Source organism: Actinia tenebrosa, unplaced genomic scaffold (assembly GCF_029948245.1).
Source record: "Actinia tenebrosa isolate PJP-AT-01 unplaced genomic scaffold, QUT_ActTen_1.0 PGA_scaffold14__42_contigs__length_11649687, whole genome shotgun sequence".
Taxonomy (NCBI): Eukaryota; Metazoa; Cnidaria; class Anthozoa; order Actiniaria; family Actiniidae; genus Actinia; species Actinia tenebrosa.
In genome coordinates this window covers 11169691-11188916 of record NW_028292574.1, presented here as the reverse complement: position 1 = coordinate 11188916, position 19226 = coordinate 11169691, and the positions used below count along the sequence as shown (strand labels likewise).

At 38.0% G+C, this 19226-nt stretch overlaps 3 protein-coding genes across 3 annotated transcripts; 2 read left to right on the top strand and 1 right to left on the bottom strand.

Moving 5' to 3' along the window:
* The first annotated feature begins 95 nt into the window (after nt 1–95).
* Nucleotides 96–2927, top strand: LOC116291384 (transcription initiation factor TFIID subunit 10). Its single transcript, XM_031698552.1, has 4 exons — nt 96–325; nt 402–466; nt 1026–1137; nt 1663–2927. Exons 1-4 carry the CDS (start codon nt 110–112, stop codon nt 1750–1752), a joined length of 483 nt encoding a protein of 160 aa, XP_031554412.1. The 5' UTR covers nt 96–109; the 3' UTR covers nt 1753–2927.
* LOC116291382 (uncharacterized) lies at nt 2458–12838 on the bottom strand. Its single transcript, XM_031698551.2, has 13 exons — nt 12476–12838; nt 9714–10358; nt 9110–9258; nt 8369–8549; nt 7884–7962; nt 7415–7656; nt 6796–7035; nt 6300–6400; nt 5745–5925; nt 5397–5507; nt 4398–4936; nt 3856–4119; nt 2458–3671 (listed from the first exon to the last, which is right to left on the bottom strand). The coding sequence occupies exons 1-13, from the start codon at nt 12567–12569 to the stop codon at nt 3408–3410; spliced, it is 3090 nt and encodes a 1029-aa protein (XP_031554411.2). The 5' UTR covers nt 12570–12838; the 3' UTR covers nt 2458–3407.
* A 426-nt stretch (nt 12839–13264) lies between these two features.
* LOC116291411 (uncharacterized) lies at nt 13265–18978 on the top strand. Its single transcript, XM_031698581.2, has 6 exons — nt 13265–13482; nt 14193–14647; nt 15174–15672; nt 16670–16925; nt 17783–18010; nt 18347–18978. The coding sequence occupies exons 1-6, from the start codon at nt 13345–13347 to the stop codon at nt 18655–18657; spliced, it is 1887 nt and encodes a 628-aa protein (XP_031554441.1). The 5' UTR covers nt 13265–13344; the 3' UTR covers nt 18658–18978.
* Nucleotides 18979–19226: the final 248 nt, after the last annotated feature.

Sequence of the window (19226 nt, the reverse complement as noted above, 5' to 3'; positions counted from 1 at the left end):
GGAACTAAAGTGAGCCCGCGAGTATATTCACCAGCGGTTATTATACTTAGCGCATGCGTATTGGTGTGTAGTTCCCATTCTCTCGAACCGTGACAGTGTTTGATCCAAGATGGCGGCCAATGTTCCTGCTTCAAACACTAACACGACTACAGCCAGTATTTCTAGCGCTTCTGCTGGTTCTAATCCTGTAGTCTCGACGCAGCAATCTCAATCAACAGCAGCTTCAGCTAATTCAGCTGCCACTGCGCCGCAAGATACGAAATTGCGTTCGGCGGGAGCTTCGTTATCGGAGTTTATGACACAATTAGATGACTACACGCCAACGGTGTGTTTAATATTTGTTGGTTTGTTCAGGATTATTGTTTTATTATACTAATGGCTGGTCCTGGTTATCTTTTTAGATACCTGATGCTGTGACAGCTTATTATCTTAACCGAGCAGGATTTGATGCTTCAGACATTAGAGTGTAAGTTTATATAGTTCTCTTCTTACAACCCCATTACTTTCCCATATCTCTTTCCCCGTTCCTCCATTCATTCCCTACCTTCCCTCCATCCCTTCCCTCCATCCCTTTCCTCCATCCCATCCCTTCCCCACTATTCCTTTCCCTGGCCATCCCTCCACACCCTCCCATCCCCATCCCTCACTCCCTTCCACCCAAACCTACCAACACCTAATTTGCGATGTAAATTCCACTTTATTGCTGAAGACTAGCAAGGAAAGAAAATGGAATGGAATTCTCCTCATCTCTTGTTATGCCATGATACCAACACTATACTACCAAAGTCCTTTGCATAGTATGGTACAACCCGGTTAAATATTATGCATGTGTACAAACATTAATGCCCTATTGTTCTTTTATTTTTCTTTGGTCATTTTCAAACAGTGCATGGCTGGGTATTCTGAAAATGCATGCTCCCTTAACTCCTTTTTTAGCCCTAACAACCACTGTCTTGCAACTCTCAAAAGTGTTCAAAGATCTAGTTGTATCAGATTGGATGATTTATTTTTGTATTTCTATCCAGGGTTCGCCTTGTCTCGTTATCAGCCCAAAAGTTTATATCAGATGTTGCCAATGATGCATTACAGCACTGTAAGATGAGGGGGTCTGGACAGAGTTCTAGGAAATCGGGAAAGGTAGGCAAAAATATCCCGTATTCATGAAGATATGATGGGTTATTGACTACATGTACCATCAATCAAATCATGATAGCACATACAGATATGTGTGAACCATACTTTGATTGACTGTAGTCTACTGCAGATTAACCTATTGCAACTTTTGTCTTGATCATCACATACAGTAGCAATAAAAACAGGGATCAGCTCTGAAGCAAATTTTAATTGGCCTAAAGAAATTAGTCTTATAAGCCTGAAGTGAGATGATGTTTTACCCCCGTCTCTAGACCATAATCCTTTTTGAAATTCTTTCATATTAAAATTTTTGATTCCTTAGAGAATACAGGAACAATAGTCATAATTAAAGAACAAAAGCAATGTGAAAAGGATTATGGTCTAGAGACGGGGGTAAAAATGCATCTCGCTTCAGGCTTATTAGATGTTATTGGTTTCACTATAAATTCTATTGCTTTTGTTTATTGTTTACTTTTTTCCTTGGGAATCCTTGCAAACATTTTGACAAGATGTTCCTCTACATTTCAGGACAAGAGATATACACTAACAATGGAGGATCTTACCCCTGCACTCAGTGAATATGGTATCAATGTTAAAAAACCACCTTACTTTGTATAGTCAATTTATAATGTAGATTGTAGAAAATCAAAGACCTGTATATAGTAGATATTGTGTTATCATACCTGGGACACTAGATTTTTCTCACGTAACAGCCATGTTTATTCCCGTGAGAATCAAAACCTGTTTACACCTAGGTTATGCTTTGAGGTGGGGAAAGAAAGGCCCTATTTATCTAGAGTATGCCTGGGTAAACTCATCCAGTATTACTTATGATATATTTATAGGCATCCAGGGAAAATATATCATTTCAACTAACATGAGAAAAGAAAATAGAATTTCTGATTGCATTGTCAAATATATTAACTTGAAATGCTATCAAAATGTCTGTAATTAGGTTTGAATTAATCAGTTTGTTGACCTGGACTCTTTGAGGGCAAGGTGAGCATCTGGTTTCTTCTATGTACATCTAATGATAATTGCTACCCAAGCTTCTGGTTGTTAAGCCCATCATCAGGGGATGTGAAAAGAGTTTGAAAAATGACAAAAAATTAACATAATATCAGTATACAGGTAGCTTTTTTTGATTATTTCAGTGCGATGCCCAAAAGAGTATTAACAGCGATAATGTATTCACATAACGAAACAGGTCACATTCGTGAGAGGCGCAAATTAGCTTCCTCGAAAGTTAATAGATTTACTATGCCTGAAAGATATCTGTCGACAGATATGATAATATTAAATTCAACATGTACAAGACTCTGATTCACTTCTGTAGCATTTCTTTATTTTGTCTGGTTAATTTATTTTACACAAATAAATTATTGCTGAAAATCCAAAATAAATTCATTTAATCTCAAACATAGAGACATCTTATTTAACATTTATTCCCTAGCTTAGATACACTAAACTGACTCTTTTTCAAAGAAGTATAGCTAGTATTTAAATAATAATATGTTAATATAATTATAGTGGGCAGAAATATTCTCTTACTCTAAGATTTACCTTGGCTCACAGACTGTAGTGAGAAGCTTACAATCATCTTTAAGAGTATCTTGTACCTATTGTTGCAAGGGAAAGAAAAAAATGATGGCCAACTAATTGCTGTCCTGATACTTGTTTATGGTGTTAACTAACTATTTCATTTATTACACGTTCTTAATTAACTTATTAATGTTAAATTTAAATTTTTGTCTGAATTGTACTCAAAATAAATTCTTAACTATTGCTTTCAATTTAGTTTATTAAGTTTTGGCGTTTGGGTCCAGAATCTTTTATTATCCTACAAGTTATTGCAGGGCTTTAAATAACGGCCAAACATCAGACCAAGCCTGGCCAGAATTGGAAGTTAATTGTCTGGTAAAATCTTTGCCTTTAAGATATGACATCTTTGCCTTGCTGGTCATTTCAGCCAGTAACATTGAGCCAGAAACAATGTCGACCAAGCTAAAACTAATTTGGCTTGTCATCATAATAGTTAACTTATTGGCCGTTGTCCCGTTATCCCGTTAGCCCTGGGCCCAGTTGTTCAAAGCCAGATTAGTTCTAATCCTGGGTTAACTCTTAATAAGACCTATAGAGTTAATTCTGGATTAGCGCTAATCCAGTTTTAAACAACCCGGCCCAGGGTTGTAAATTTATGGTTCAATTTTTATAATGTGTATAATCATTTCCTGTCAGTTTTGTGGTATTTGGTACTGTATGATGATTGTTGTTCATGCTAGAGTAGTGCTGTAATATTTGGGTATAGCAGGAGATGACAGACTTATAGAACCATTGGTCTTGAACGTCCATATGACACTACCATCGTTTTCATTCAGAGCATAAAGAGTTGAATCTGTACTAGCGGCATAGACAACAGAGTCGGTTCCCACTGCTGTTGATGCTGAAACATAGTCTTTAGTAGCTGGTCCCCAGATGATATCGGTCGTAGTCTGATTGATGGCTAGTACACGCCCATCTCCGACACCAACAAAGATCTAAGAATTGAGAAATAACGGTAATTAATATATTGTTAATCTAAATACTTTGCGAAGTATAGTCTTGGTTTGTGGTTGGAGTTTGTGCCTTGAAGATCAAACTATAGATCTCTAACTTAGCAGGCAGCACGCTAGCCCATTAAACCATCATATATACTTGGAACATTGACTGATGATATCTTACCTTGCCACTCTCCGTAACAGTAGGTGATGATACTACTTCTCCCCCAGCATCTAAAGTCCATTTAACAGTTCCTCTTAATGGTCCGGCATGAGTATTAACTGCTAATATTTTACCACTAATAAGACCAACATAGAGTGTTCCATCGGCTTTACTAACGTAAGGTGAAGACTCTATCTCGGAACCTGTGTCTAATGTCCATATTGGGCTTCCTGTGTCAGTATCAAGGGCATAGATGTTCTTGTCCAGAGAACAGAAGTAGACAACCTGAAAGTGGAACACCACAAAGTGTAACTGTATAGGCTGAAGGATATCAAATGATTTTTGCATTCAAATAGCTTTCTGCATTCAAATAGATTCTGCATTCAAATAGCTTCTTGCACTCAAATGGCTTCTGCATTCAAATAGCTTCTGCATGCAAATGGCTTCTGCATTCAAATGGGTTCTTGTAATTCAAATGGTTTCTTGCACTCAAATGGCTTCTGCATTCAAATAGCTTCTGCATGCAAATGGTCATTTCTATAAGTATGTTGAACAGGACTTACCTTCCCATCTGCACTCACTGCTGGTGATGACATTATTTTCCCAGCCTTGTCAAACTGCCATAAAACTTCACCAGTCTTCATATCAAGAGCGAATACCCTTGGGCCCTTATCTGCAGATGTTCCTGCATATAGGGCACCCTTTTCTTCACCTAAGGCAACCCTACCATAAATAGGTCCACCAAGGGACTTCCTCCAAATAGTGGTACCGTTATCAGAATCAAGAGAGTATAGATATCCATCGTGAGATCCTACATAAATTGTCCCTGTCTTTGACACACTAGGACTTGCTACTACACCTCCTTTAGTCTGAACACTCCAGAAGAGCTTTCCAGTTGATGCTGCTACAGCATAGATATTGCCATCATTTGACCCAAAGAATAATCGCTCACTGTCTGGGCTGAATGCTGCTGTTGATAGAATCTTGCCTTTGGTGGGGAACTTCCACTGAAGATCACCATACAAAATGCCTACAGCATACATGTTGTTGTCCTCAGATCCCACGTAGACAAAAGGCTGGAATTTTGAAATATTATCTAAGACTGAAATACAAAAGATTGTCTCATTAATGTATCGACTCTCAAGTTTATTGAACCCTGAAACAAACTCTTCATTGGAGAGATCTAAGTCAGGGCATGGCTAACTCACAGATCCAACCCTGAAACAACCTCTGGGCTGATCTAAGTCAAGGCACGACTAACTCACAGATTGAACCCTGAAACAACCTCAGGGCTGATCTAAGTCAAGGCACGGCTAACTCACAGATAGAACCCTGAAACAACCTCTGGGCTGATCTAAGTCAAGGCAAGGCTAACTCACAGATTAAGCCCTGAAACAACCTCTGGGCTGATCTAAGTCAGGGCATGGCTAACTCACAGATTGAATCCTGAAACAACCTCTGGGCTGATCTAAGTCAGGGCACGGTTATCTCACAGATTAAACCCTGTAACAACCTCTGGGCTGATCAACTTCATGGCATGGCTAACTCACAGATTGACTCACCACATTGCTTGCAGCTTTGCCTACAGTATGTAAGCATCCAATCAGGGTCATCAATGCACCGACCAGACTCTGCCCATTCTCCACACTTCTCATCTTCATCCTCACATTTTGCTGTAAAAAAATGCATGATGGGAGTCATTAAATAAAGAACCCATTCTAGGCTGGCTTAATTACACATCTATGTCTGTTAAAGTAGCAATTTGATGTGGCATTGAACGCTTAAACATAAGTATGAGCAATCGTTTCCCAGCTCTTTAATGAGAAGACATACAGTAGGTCTTTTCTTTGTCTTCCAAGCCAGAATAGAACCATCTAGTAAAGATGATATAGGTAATCTCTTTTCCTTACCTTCTCCTCTTTCTATCCTCTCTAAAGGATGCAACTCATAGTCCACAACGTCTGTTATTGTTTCTCTCTCAGATTCAGTGAGCTCAAGGTCTAGTGCACGGAAGTTAAGATAGATGTTTCTTGGGTTGCTTGAGCGAGGTATTACTGTGACGTTTGAATGGATAGCCCAGCGAAGCACAACCTAGTATGTGCGAGATATATTGAAACTTTATATGGTACCATAAAGACACTCCTAAAAACGACCATTCATGGTCACTAAAAGACTGCATAATGCGACCAACTTTGGCGTTTTGGTTGTCCACTGAAAGAACTGTTTGTTTAATATTGTAATATAGCTAGTCAGTGAAGGTGTTCATCAATGATTCTGGTTGTTAGTGGAGGTTGGGTTTTGTGTGTGGTCAGTTTGAAAAGGTCTCTTTGTACAGTCTGTTTTGCTCAATAAAGGTTTGTTTAATTGGCTCATTTTTCTGTGCTCAGTTAGTGCAGGTTTGCAACTAATGTTTCTCGTAAGGGAACACCGTCTATAGGTCTCTTAATTGAGGTTTTTTGTCCTACCTGTGATGTAGCGTATTCGTAGTGTGCTGCCACTTCGTAAATGATAGTTGATTTTAATACAGGATTTTTCTTTAGACCATAGAAGTACACCCATCTTGTACCTAATGGATATTTTAGTATATTTTAAAACATATTTAGGCTTAGACATTACTTCATATTTTTCAGCCTTCTTTGTCTTGGCTGAAATGTTTTTGACATTTCAGGCCACGTGTCATTCTCTTGAGAATAAGATTCTTTGTTTGAGTTGTATCCATTGTCACATATCTTCTCATGCGCAACCGATAAACAAAGAAATCATACTTTAGGGAAGGGCGTGGTCTGAACTGGAAAACAATTTATGCCCAAGGCAAATTATCATCCAACCAAGTATTTCTTTCACTGGCATAGGGCCATTTCCTAGTGTGAGGATAAGTTATTGTGAATATAACTCCTTGCAAAGACGTGTGGGATCAGGAAACATTGCTCCCACTTGGTATATCACACATGCGTATCTTACCAAGTGTAGAGAAGCCGATGTAACGAATGTTGTGCTCTGAACAGAACTGTCTGGTGTTCTTATCCTGATGGAATGGATCAAACCAGTTTTGCACAGCAGATACAGGTACAGTAGCAAACTCGATCAGCTCTTGCAGTTTATCTTGGTTGAAGTTGCTGACTCCAAGGCTACTCAGTTTTCCTTTCTTCTGCATGTCTTCCATGGCCTTCCAGCTCTCTTTCCATGTTCCTTTAGGTTCCCCTTTAAACAAAAACAATTTAAACTTATTTAAAAGAGCGAGCATTTTCAAGGCTTAACAAGGTTTTGTCCTGTCTACAAGTTGCATGAATTGAAACGAGTTGAATACGTGCGCCATGCGCGACGAAGTGGGACAAAAATACACAGTAATGATTGCGCAATATCTCTCAAGATTCGCGCTGAACATTCTTTATAGCATGATCCTCCTGTAGTGTCCTACACAACCGTGTCAGTGTCGTCACGCAACGCTCACTTCCCCCTCTTCAAAAAGGGTAGCAAACCAAAAGAGGGCATGTTACTACCTTGCATCCCACTACATATTACCCCAGTGTAAGAAGACCTCTTTAAAGTGTGCTAAAGTATCGCAACATCGTATACAAACCTTTCTCGCACGTCAAAAACAAGGTGTCACAAGTCTTGGAGTGAATAAGGAACAGATCAATGTAGTCTGTGTTCAGTGCTTTAAGTGACGCTTCTATAGCATTGATGGTCGAGTCGTATCCCAGGTACTTGGGGTGAAGCTTGGTTATGATGAAGATATCGCTTCTGGGGACTCCGCTTTCTGCTATAGCTTGAGCAACGTCTTTTTCTGAGTTGATGTATGCCTGAGCTGTATCGATCATTCTGCAAAGAGATGGAGAACATGCCTGCTCATGATCGTGAATCAAAAACTTATGGGACGTAGTGGCGTGTTTCGAATCTGACTGGATGAACTACAATATTGCGCGTTTTCTGTTAGCATCTGCTAATGGCCAGAACTGGAATAGACAGTTTTCTAAAGGCGTTGCGCCATCAAGACCACAGCGCTAGCTAAATCTAGATCTTTGTAATGCGGATATGACGTCACCTACCTGTACCCAATCTTCAGAGCAGTCTTGACGGAGGTCACCGTATCCTTTAGTAACGCAGTACCAAAACCCATCACCGGCACTAGGAGTAGAGTTAAGCATAATGATCGACTAGGCGAAAAACGACAAGAGATAGGTCATTCCAAGACCCAAGAATAGCAGGAATGACTCGTGTTTCTGCTTCTTATTCTCGTCAAGAACATTAACCTTAGTGTTGAGACTGATTCAATGTTCTTTGTATTCAACGAAACCATTTCCCTATCGCCTTTGGCGATGACAACGTTTATTGAAATAGGTGTTAGTATACAGTTAGAGTGAAGTTACTAAACGCTAACCACATTAATAGACCCTAATGCCATCGTTTTCTTTTGTGTCTGTTTGACTATCCTAATACACGTTGACTAGCATTTCTTATTTCATGGGTCACATGACTGAAGGCATGCATAAATTAACAAATGAATAAGATAACGACCAGGAATAACACTTACTTGTAAACCCGCTGGCCAGGACCACATCTGGCGGGCGCTCATTTTTCTTGGGTATTCTCAGGTACTGTGTAACGGGATCGCTTATATTGATCTTCAGTATGACATTCAGGTGAGGGTTTTCGTGATCACATTCGATACGTTCAGGTTGTTTCTTCACCAGCGTGTTAAACATTTCATTTACCTAATAATATTATATCAATAGTAAGATACTGCGCATATCCTGGTTAGCACGTCACGTGTTGCGCCAAGGGCGGCGTAGCGGTACTGCACTAGCCTCACCTCTGGAGTCTCAGGTTAGATTTCTGGTCTCTTCATCACATTAAGAAAAATTCGTTAGGTCTTTCTCCTGATTCGAGATTTTTTCTGGGGTCTCTGAATTACGATTCAACCTGCGAGTTAGGCATGCCCTGACTTAGATCAGTCCAGAGGTTGTTTCAGGGTTCTATCTGTGAATTAGCCATGCCCTGACTTAGATCAGCCCAGAGGTTGTTTCAGGGTTCTATCTGTGAGTTAGCCATGCCCTGACTTAGATCAGCCCAGAGGTTGTTTCATGGTTCTGTCTGTGGGTTGGCCGTGTACTGACTTAGACCAGCCCAGAAGGTTTTAGCGGCGGTGGCGAGGAATATTTTTAATGCTGCAACATTTTTAACGGTGAAATTTTGAGTAAATAGCGCGGCTAATATTTTCCCATAATGATATCAACGCATGCGCATTGAAGCAGAGAAAAAGTACCAAATTTACCTTGATTATATCTTTGTTTTCATCCAGCCCAGCATTAACAAAATCATCTTCAAAGTTAAACTGATCAAACCAGATATTTACCGCGATGTTGGGGGATCCCTTGGACCAGACGATGTGCCACCAGTATTGTGGGATATACAACATATCACCTGTAAACAGTAAGATAGTAATTACAGGTCTCCGCTAACAGAATAAGACAAGAGAGATTTCATATGACTGTGCATGACTCATGACCATGGTAACGGTAATGGCACGGAGTTCAAAACATACGCTGAACCAATAAAAACAATGGATCCGTCTCCTCATCCATGATGGAAAAGCATTGTTGAGAGGCGCACGCCACCCACGCTTCCTTTAAACCACATTATAAAATAACTGCTCTAAATCTCGTAATCTGATTGGTTGGGAGAGCGTTTTTTTATGAGAGAACACAGCACCCGCGCGCGTTTTCTATTTCTTCAATGTAGCATGACACGATCACAGAATTGATAAAATTCGCGGCATCAATTACAATGCGCGAGATCCGTCTTCTCATCCAATCATAAATCTTCGATATGCGCAAAGCGTCATACCACAGGGGGAAGGGTGGAGTAAAGATCATTACCTGGGTACAGCGTCACTTTGTAGTAAGGAACTTCCACAAGTTTAGGGAACGATTTAAAATCTATCGCTTCAGGATCAAAGGCTAATATTCCAGGAAACAGAAAGTGTTCCTCTGCGTAAAGCTTCTCGGCGTACTTAGAATCTATCAAAATAAAGGTCTTGGTGCCCGAGAGCACGGTGATAACGTTCTCGTAGCCATCTTGGTGGAAAGCAGAGGTTGTATCTCCACTACTCATCAGCAAGTTTAAACTATTAATTTTGGACGCTAATTCACTACATCCGAGAAAATAAGGAAGAACGAGGTCATGGAACATTTTAGTTGGCGGAAACAATGAATCTAGATAAACTTCTTGGTTTTTATAAATATTCAAAAAGTCTTGTAGTTTCATGGGTTTTCTGATTGGCTGCTCGTTTTTGAATTTCTTGCGAAATTCTACGTAGAATGGCGAAGAACCGTAGTTTTCTCTCAAATATGATTCGTTGTTCCATCTTGACATTGCCGGCCAGTGATTGGCTGCTCCCCTGACAACGACAGGTCGTCTACCATGAACGAACCGATGGTAAAAGTCGGAACCGCTCGGAGAATACTTGAGAATCTTGAGACCATCTTCTGCTGGTCGGTGCGCACCAAAGGGTTTGACGTGATCTGATTGAACAAAATTGATAAGAAACATCGATTCAAGCAAACAATCACAACATGAGTTGAGTTTTGATACAGGTGGCCCCTGATATTAAAAGCGCATTGAATGAGGAGTTTGAATCAGCCAATCATGTTAAACTACGTTGGACTTTGGGCTAAGTGTTTGGGAGTCTTCTGTGACCTTTTTCCTGCCTACCTGGTGTTTTATATTCCACGAAGTTTTTAAAGACAATTAAAAATCTTCACGAGGATAAACCACAATATATATATGAACTTAACCTATTTATTCATGAAATTTCACTTTTATGATAATTATTATTATTTAAAAGATTGTAGGTAAAATATCACTGTATTGAAAACGTGAACATTAAATAAGAATAGCATCGAGAAAACACAAAGGGAACATTAATATTATTGAATAACAAATTATTATTTTAAACAAATGATGGGTTAATTTTAATGACTTTCTTGACTTTTATCCTATACAAGTCGAAATGAAATATGTTTCTTAAACCTATAAGCTTTAAATCTCTAAAATATGCAGATCATGAGTGGTGGTGTTCCTTTATTTCATTCCTTTAATTTCCTAAGAGGAATTCCAGAGTAAGGAAGGTGTAACCTAGGTACACAGTAATACCATAAGCCTACCATATGTATACTATCACATCTGGTCATAACTTACATATACTATCATTGTTAAACACATTAATATTAAAATAAAAGACATACTTATAAATAAAACAAAATAAAACACATAACTTGCTGTTTTTAGAGAGGGTGAGCATGAAAGCATTAGGAATTTGGCTAAATCCCAGAAGAAAGTTAATGACATCAAAATAGCCCAAAACAAAGCTTGAATTGAAACCAAACAAAGCATAATGTCAAATATAGATGAAAAAAATGAAAGTCATTATACACCAAAGCATTGACTACGTGGTAAACCATGAATACATTCAATACTTTCTATGAATAATGCAACTCTGAACTACAAACTTTAAAGCATATTTCAGTAAACAAAGAAAATAAAACCTTACAACAGTATTATTAAAAATAATATAGTGCATATCTTTTATTGCCAAATGTGACTAGATCTGCTTTGTTGCAAGCTAGATGTTGATTGATGCACTTTAGATGGAAATGGCTTTAATAAATGTGTTAAACAGAGCATGTAAAATGGAAATTAGTTGGCAGGGAGTAAAATAATCACTTTGATAACCAACGAGGGAACTGCTTGGCTATTAAACCACAAGCCCTTCATATATTGATTCCAAAACTACCATTATGAAGAATATATATAAAACTGTTCCAATAATTCTTTTGAAGTTGTCTAAACCAAAAACATATGAAAAAATTACTTACCCTAACCTGACAAATTAAAATATGGGGAAAATACAACATCAAAAATAAACCATTTTTATCATTTTTTCATTTTCGGTTTTCTTTACTCCTAGTTTCATCTATAATTTCTTTACGCCGCTAGCATTTTTCATAAATATTTTCTATATTTTCACTTCCTTTCTCTTCCAAATTTTCTGCCTCCCACTCAGTGCAACAGCGGAACAAAACCTGTGCAAAAGTACACGCACAGAAATGATGCTCACATTTTTTGCAATGTCTAACAAAAGGGGACATTTCTATTGTTCTAGACAAGATTATTCTATCGTCAGCTTTTGAAGAGAACTTACATCGAGACGATAGAGCTTCGTCTAGTTATAGATCAGAATGGCCAAGTGCTTATATCATTATATACTAAACCTCTTGTCTACTACTTTGTGGTTTAATCTATAATACTTTTTGGCCACTCTCATACATGAACTGTATATTTAGTAAACGTACTGGATACCTGTATGATCTCTCGTATTATACTAACTTGACATATATAAACAATAAATATTCTTGAGTCTTTCTGACCAGTTGAGGTCAAAATTTTAGATTATTTGAGATCGTGCTCACTTTAATTCATTTGACACCGTAAATAGCGTGGTGTTTGACAAGAAAGAATATGGTCAAGATCTCTGAATGTAATCTTTTTGGTTTTTGCTTCATTCAGAAAAGGATTTATATATTTTCAATGTCTGAATGTGTGTGACTTTCAAGAGACAGAAAAAAGTTCAATTGCTTACCTTTGAGTTTCGTGGAGTCATCTTTACTACCTAAAACTCCTTGTAAAACGTTACATTTACACACAAAAACCAAGAAAATGTACCAAATCAACATTCTTGAAAGAAGACTCTCACAAATCAGCTGGTCAAAGACTTTAAGGTTGTAGTAGATGGGCTAAATTATACGAATAAAATGGCGCCAAGGAGGGATATAATAAACTAGATAATAAGACAGCCGACCAATGTATAGAGCAATGAATTGAATAGCTAGCCTAAAGCCATCTGGAAATTGTGACAGCGGCGCAGAACAGAGAATATTTCCATAAACTAGATCTTAGTTGACCACTCATGAGGGGGTAGCTCATTTTGACAACGGCCAAAAGTGGCGACCGGAACAAAGACTGCGGAGAACTTAGTTTTTGATCTGGGGATTTGTACTTCTGCGTAGGGAATTTGATTTGATCCAAGAAAATTAATATATGAACCCTTTATGCCTATAATCTGGTAGATTTTTTTAGCAATATGTATTTTTGGATTTAAAGGGATGGTTGGAAAGCCAATATAATGCCATCGATTGACAAGCAGTGAAATTTTATAAAAACGAGAACATTTTTTAGCCTTTATCTAATTTTTACTGGTTCAATATTACAGAAAATGTATTCGTCTAGGTTGGCATAATTAAGTTTTTACTGTTGTACACCTGCTATATTAAAATATCCACAACTATCGCTACAACCATCAACACTCACCCGATGCACAAAGGGTTTCCATTCGGGAGGTGCTCGGCTTCCACTCGGGTGGCGAGTATAAAGTGCTCAATAATTGCTTGATTGTTTATTCGAACCAACCATAAACCAACTAGTTTCTCGCAATTTTTTCTTGTTAAGAATATGGCGTCCTCGAGAACAGTTTTGACTTTTTTTCTCCTACTTTTTGTGGGAATTATTTACTGTCAAGATGTTGAAGATCAGTTAGTTTGGTCTGAATCGATGCAGTCAAACTTTGGAGTTGCTCAGCTCTCTCTTCCGGTAAATATGATTTGAAATAATTCTTAATTTTCTTTCATTTGACAGTATACAGACTTTTCTTTGTTTGCCCTTAAACCAAAGATAATCGTTTCGAATAATCGAAGAACATTTCGTATTAGTTTTAGAAGCAATTTGAGAAACCACAAATGTTAGCTATGATACTCTTTGAATATTTTTTATCTTTTCTCTTTAACCTTTCAAAAGCCCAACGATGAACACTTTATGAATTGTCTGATTAAATGTTCCCAATTAAACAATAATTATTAAAAAATATTGAGAATTAATAATATTTTAAACATATTTTTGTTTTTACAATCATACCTTAAAATATCAAAATTAATATCATGCAGCAAAATATAATTCCAACATATTTTAAAAAGCATTGAATAATTCAAATAATTCAAAGCAATTAATGAGTTGACTCTACAACTGTAGTCATGTCAATTGATCATTAGCTAACTGGTGGGTAATGTGTGGGCTAAGTTGATGACATCTTGCTTTCAACTATAGCCTGCATAGCGGACCTCTGGTTTTTCAGAGGAGTTCTGCTATTTCGGCTAGCTCTCATCATTTACCCCTAGAAATAGACCCCCCCCCCCCCCCCACGGACTATATTTAAGTGTGTCACGTGCAATGCCTTCTGGGATAAATAATGATGAATGGAGAATTTATTCTGAATTTCAAATAATGATCTTCAAACGATATTTCAGGACACCTTGATGAACATCAGTGTGAAAGACAAAATCCTCTCTAGCTACAAAACTCCAACAAACAAGAAGGCCTTTGTGCTTGATAACCTCCTTAATGCTTCATCATTAGCAATGCTGCGTGGCTTTATAACAGTGGAATTAGGGGCATGGAAATTCAGCTTACATGAACCGTACGAAGGAGGAATAGAGAAACTTAATGATGGCATTCCATGGGTCAATGAGTTAGACTCTCTCCAATTTGCTAATTCTGCCATTGGCCGTGTGCTTCAAAAAGCAGTAACCGATGTTTCTGGTTCAAAGGAAATTTATTATCCATATAGAGTCAGGGCTAAAATTCTTCGTCGAGGTGACTTTACTAGATTATACAGTGATGCCAGTGACAAAGATGATGAATATTCCATGATAATGTTTTTGAATACTGAATGGCAAAAAAATGATTACGGAGAAATTTACCTGTAAGTAATGCTCAACAATAATATTATGGAGGTCTATATCAGTAAGTATAGACCTTTAGCTTCGCATGCAATTGCCCTTTTTAGATCACATGACATTCCCTTGAGAATTTCTCACATGAAAGAATCAACTCCCAAGAGAGTGCACTCATCACATGATGATCTGCAATGTGCACACTAAGGTAAAAGATCTATTGTATGGTATTACTTGTGTACCATGCTCATCAGACCTCAGAGTAGCCTGCACAGTGGCCCACCTCATGCCATCTCCTATTACTCTTGGGCTTCTGTATGCAGGCTAAATGCAGTGCAAGTTTTAGATTGGGGAGGTGTATAATATTTCAAAAAAATCTTCCGAATACTGGATTATATGTTAAATAGAAAATAAGCAAATAAAACAAAAATGGCAGCAAAACTATTGGGAATCAGAGAGGGATCAATATAGCACCCCAATGCCCAATTAAAGCTCTGCATGCTGTCCCTGTGTATCATGCCATATCGCTAAGTGTGATACCTAATACCTTTCCAGGTATGACAAAGACCAGGAAATATTTGGTGGTGCAGTACCCAAATATGGTCGTGCTGTCATCTGGCAGAGCTCTGTGCCATATCTAGCAAGACCCCCAAGCATGGCATTCAAGCAAGGATTATTCCTCTTGCACATTCAGTTCACAAAATCAAAAGACAAAGTCTACCAAAGTTCACAAAACTGGGAACGAGCTAGAGCTGAGCGGATAGCCGTAGTAACTGGTGACTTTGTTGGAGCAAACGAACTAGCCCCAGCTTCCATTGACTTTAAGAGCAAACTTGTCCGAGAATATCAAACCAAAAATGGCAAGAAAATCTTTGTATTTGATGATTTATTTGAAAAGAAGGATCTAGACATGTTACGAGTTGTTATTTTAAATTATGGCCTATACTACTATGATGACAGTGATGATGATGGTGACAGTGATAATGTGCAATGGATAGCTGGGTTTGCTATTGATAGTTACATACGTAGCAGACTCTGGAACATCACACGCAGGGTATGACTTTAAAGATATATATGTATATGTGATAATACGGGGTAAATGATGCAGTCATTTTGATGAATATCAAAGTAATTCTGCAATACTCTATTTTCTTTTGTTAGTTCCATTGAATAGTAAGGATTGTACAGCCTACAGAACGAAAATACGAGTTGATTGATATGCCAAGGGATTAACATAATACACAACCAAGACTATGGTTGAGCAAAGATAACTCAAAACTGAAGTGTTGAATCAAAATATCTCAACTTTCTTTGCATGCGATATTGTGCATTATGTTAATGTTATTCTAAAGGGTGTGGACCATGCACACTTGCTCAACCAATCAGCATGTGTGTTTACTAGTTAAAGCATGTTTCGTATGACTGAAAAAGGTACAACCAATCACTTTGTGTGTTTACTCGTTAAAGCATGTTTTGTGTGACTGAAGAGAGTACTGCAGGGACATTACTTAGGGTAACAGAAATTAATGTGGTTTTCTTATGTGTTGTAAAATTAAGGTACAGACTACAGCTCGTACACGGTATGATATGCCGTGACTAAGACTAAAATGGCTTCCCATTGTCTTCCAATAGCGCAGCGCACTGATTCTAAAAATAGCTTAAAGATTCGGACAAACATTGCATTCTGTTTAACCGCTACGAGGATTATACGAACCGATTTTATTATTTTTACTTAAAGTTACAATAATAACCCATGTAAACTAAGATCAACTGCGATCGGCTGTGAAAATTATCTGCTGAAAGTAAACTTGTAAGTTTGTTTGTCCGAATTTCGCCTTTGTCTTCGTTTTTATGACGTCATGGTTGCGCTGCGCTATTCATCCAATCACAACAAATATCTTAGGGTTATAAGATGCGGTACAGCTACAATTTTGCTGTTTTGTTTCCTACTCAAAAATACCTTTTAAATCATGCACACTGTGATTGGTTCTATGTTTCATGCCGTGACCGTGCTGTGTATTTGATTGACAGCTGTGAATAATCTCTTTCAGGTGGCAAGTCACGTGTCAGGGAAAGACGAATGGTTTCCTTATGACGTGTCATGTAACCTTATAAGGAATGCTGACCATACGCGCATCCATAATGACTGTGGAGAACATGAAGACGAATGGACATTCCTTATCTACTTGAATCCTAACATGACTAAGAATGATTATGGCGAGACTGTTTTCTATGAAGAAGATACAAAAAATCCTGAGATTGCTGCTGAAGTTCGACCAAAATATGGACGAGCTGTCATTTTCCAAGGTTTGTAGGAGTTTAGTATCATGTATATGAGGTTACGCATTTCTATAGTGATAAAGAAATAGCCCCTGGCAGAAACAAAGGAGTTGGGCTCTTATTTGGTGCGCGGGGAGTGGGATATGTGCCTTTAGGTAGACAGTAGTTGCAGTACCATATTTTGCAGATTAGCACCCAATTCGTTTCTGTGAGAGGAAAAATGAAGTAGAAAACGTGCTCGCGCGTAGTGTACAGCTGTAAAGCACTCGAGAATTACAGGGCACAGTGTTAGAAAAAAGTGTTAGAAGAAGCATGACGCGTAGCAGAGCTATTTCAATCTCTTTCTCTTAGACGCCACTCCGAGGTTGTTCTCTTCCGAGTCATGCTATACATTGCTAGGAAACGGAAGTGCTAGGCCTCTCCATGCTATGAGAAGCTTTAAGAACGTGCGCGCATGGATTGCTTCTTTTGTCCAATTTTAGCTCTTGATGAGAAAGCGAGAGGAAAATAAGTTAATTGAAAAAGGAAAAAATTAAAAATTAAAAAAGCACATAGGTAGATACTGCACTTACCACCCCTAACCCTTACGGGGTGGAAACGTTTTTTTCCCTTAGGAGGGGTGGGAAGCAGCTGTATAAAGGTTATTCTCACCTCAAATTGTCTTGAAAAAAAAAACAGTTGTTCGGTTGGTGCGCATCCCCGGCTGGAGGATGAAACTAATTAAGGTTTTGTGAGGTTTGAGTATGTTCTTGTAACAGCAATTACATTGTTATATTAATAGTACGGTATTTTACCAGAGTATCTGTGCACCTTTGTAGTAAATCTCTTGTTACATACATTGTTCTAATATATTTTATACCATAGCATTTACCATTTTCCATCAGGTATTATACCACATTCTGCTCGTCCTCCCAGCACCAACTACACCCACGCACGACTAACATTCGTTGCCAAGTTATCTGTAAACGAGTTTGTTGCTCGTACTAAAGCATTTGTTGAAGAGATCAGGCATTATACTGGCGTGAGATATCAACAGATGTTTGTAAAGAATCTACAGAATGGAATCGCTCCTGCGCAGACTAGAAAACCAGTCAAGGCCAAAAAATACCAAGGTAAAAAAATCTTGAGGAAACTTGAAAATCGATCGTTTGAAAAATACTTAAATGTCAAATAAATTATAATGGAAAAATTTGTTTCGTTGTAATAGGGTTACTTTTCACTTGTGGTGTTAAGTCTGGACTGCCTGTGCTATTCAATGGCAGATCCAGAACGTTCACAAGGGGGATGACTGTTAAGTAGAAAGGCAACACACAGAATTCCTCTTAGTTCTTACCTTATCCTTTATTGTTATTACTTTTCGACTCCAAAGAGGGTGGTGAGACACCCAATCCCACCCCCTTGCCGAATACAGGGTGGCCAATAATTAATTTTTAACATTATTTTAACAGCTAAGGAGGATGAGGAAGAGGCTGAGCGTGAAGAAGATGAAGAAGGAGAAGAAGGCGAAGAAGGAGAAGAAGGAGAGGAGTCCAATGGCAAAGAACCAAAGAAGCCATCAGCAGATGCTACATCTGAGGGAGAAGACATGACTCCAGAGTTTAATGATCCAAAACTTCAATCCTTAGAAGAGAAGCAAAAACAATTAGAAGAAGATCCTGAAAACTCTTTAGAAAAACTCCGAGCTCTTCATCGAGAACTTTCGGCCATGCATGAGTTAGACAGAGAAATGCTACGCCAAAACTATGCTAAAGTTCTTTAGGGTGAATTTTATTATTTTAAGAAAATCTTAAAATCACTTTCTAGTTCACTGCTTGTAGCTTAAATTAAATTATTTATTAACCACAATTATTGAAGCAAAGGTTTCAATAAACTTTTCAATCGCGATTCAATATACAGTATATCATTGCACGGGTGAAATACATTGCTGTATTTTTTCCATAAATGGAATAGGAAATGGATGAATGAAGATTATTTCCCATCCATTCACTTCTTTTAGATTTCTAATGGCAGATACTAGAATATATTCAATCTATAGATATTGACAGAATAACTGATAAAAATTAAAAAGTCTGTAAACATAGTTTTTATATTTACAACTTCATGCCAAAACTTCAAGGGTCGTTTGGGTGGTATTTGGGCTACCGGAAACGACGTTAACAGGAAATGAAGGCATTAGAAAATGCCAATCCTTTATCTAAATTTTGTCTCAGAAGAAAATTTCTTATGTGTAGTTCTCAACTATTCAGACATTTTCAATCTTAAATGTTTTTCCCCCCCCCCAATTCGCAATAAAACTGCAAAATAGATCTTATCTGGCGCTGTGCCGGA

What these genes read in the sequence shown, in the direction of transcription:
- LOC116291384 (XM_031698552.1), top strand. Translation starts at nt 110, where the DNA reads ATGGCGGCCAATGTTCCTGCTTCAAACACTAACACGACTACAGCCAGT. An exon ending in TAGATGACTACACGCCAACG is followed by an intron (nt 326 to 401) that starts GTGTGTTTAATA and finishes TTATCTTTTTAG; the next exon opens with ATACCTGATGCTGTGACAGC. An exon ending in GTTCTAGGAAATCGGGAAAG is followed by an intron (nt 1,138 to 1,662) that starts GTAGGCAAAAAT and finishes TCTACATTTCAG; the next exon opens with GACAAGAGATATACACTAAC.
- LOC116291382 (XM_031698551.2), bottom strand. Translation starts at nt 12,569, where the DNA reads ATGTTGATTTGGTACATTTTCTTGGTTTTTGTGTGTAAATGTAACGTT. An exon ending in TGACTCCACGAAACTCAAAG is followed by an intron (nt 10,359 to 12,475) that starts GTAAGCAATTGA and finishes TTGTTCAATCAG; the next exon opens with ATCACGTCAAACCCTTTGGT. An exon ending in AAAACAAAGATATAATCAAG is followed by an intron (nt 8,550 to 9,109) that starts GTAAATTTGGTA and finishes TAATATTATTAG; the next exon opens with GTAAATGAAATGTTTAACAC.
- LOC116291411 (XM_031698581.2), top strand. Translation starts at nt 13,345, where the DNA reads ATGGCGTCCTCGAGAACAGTTTTGACTTTTTTTCTCCTACTTTTTGTG. An exon ending in ACGAGCTGTCATTTTCCAAG is followed by an intron (nt 16,926 to 17,782) that starts GTTTGTAGGAGT and finishes ATTTTCCATCAG; the next exon opens with GTATTATACCACATTCTGCT. An exon ending in CAAGGCCAAAAAATACCAAG is followed by an intron (nt 18,011 to 18,346) that starts GTAAAAAAATCT and finishes TTATTTTAACAG; the next exon opens with CTAAGGAGGATGAGGAAGAG.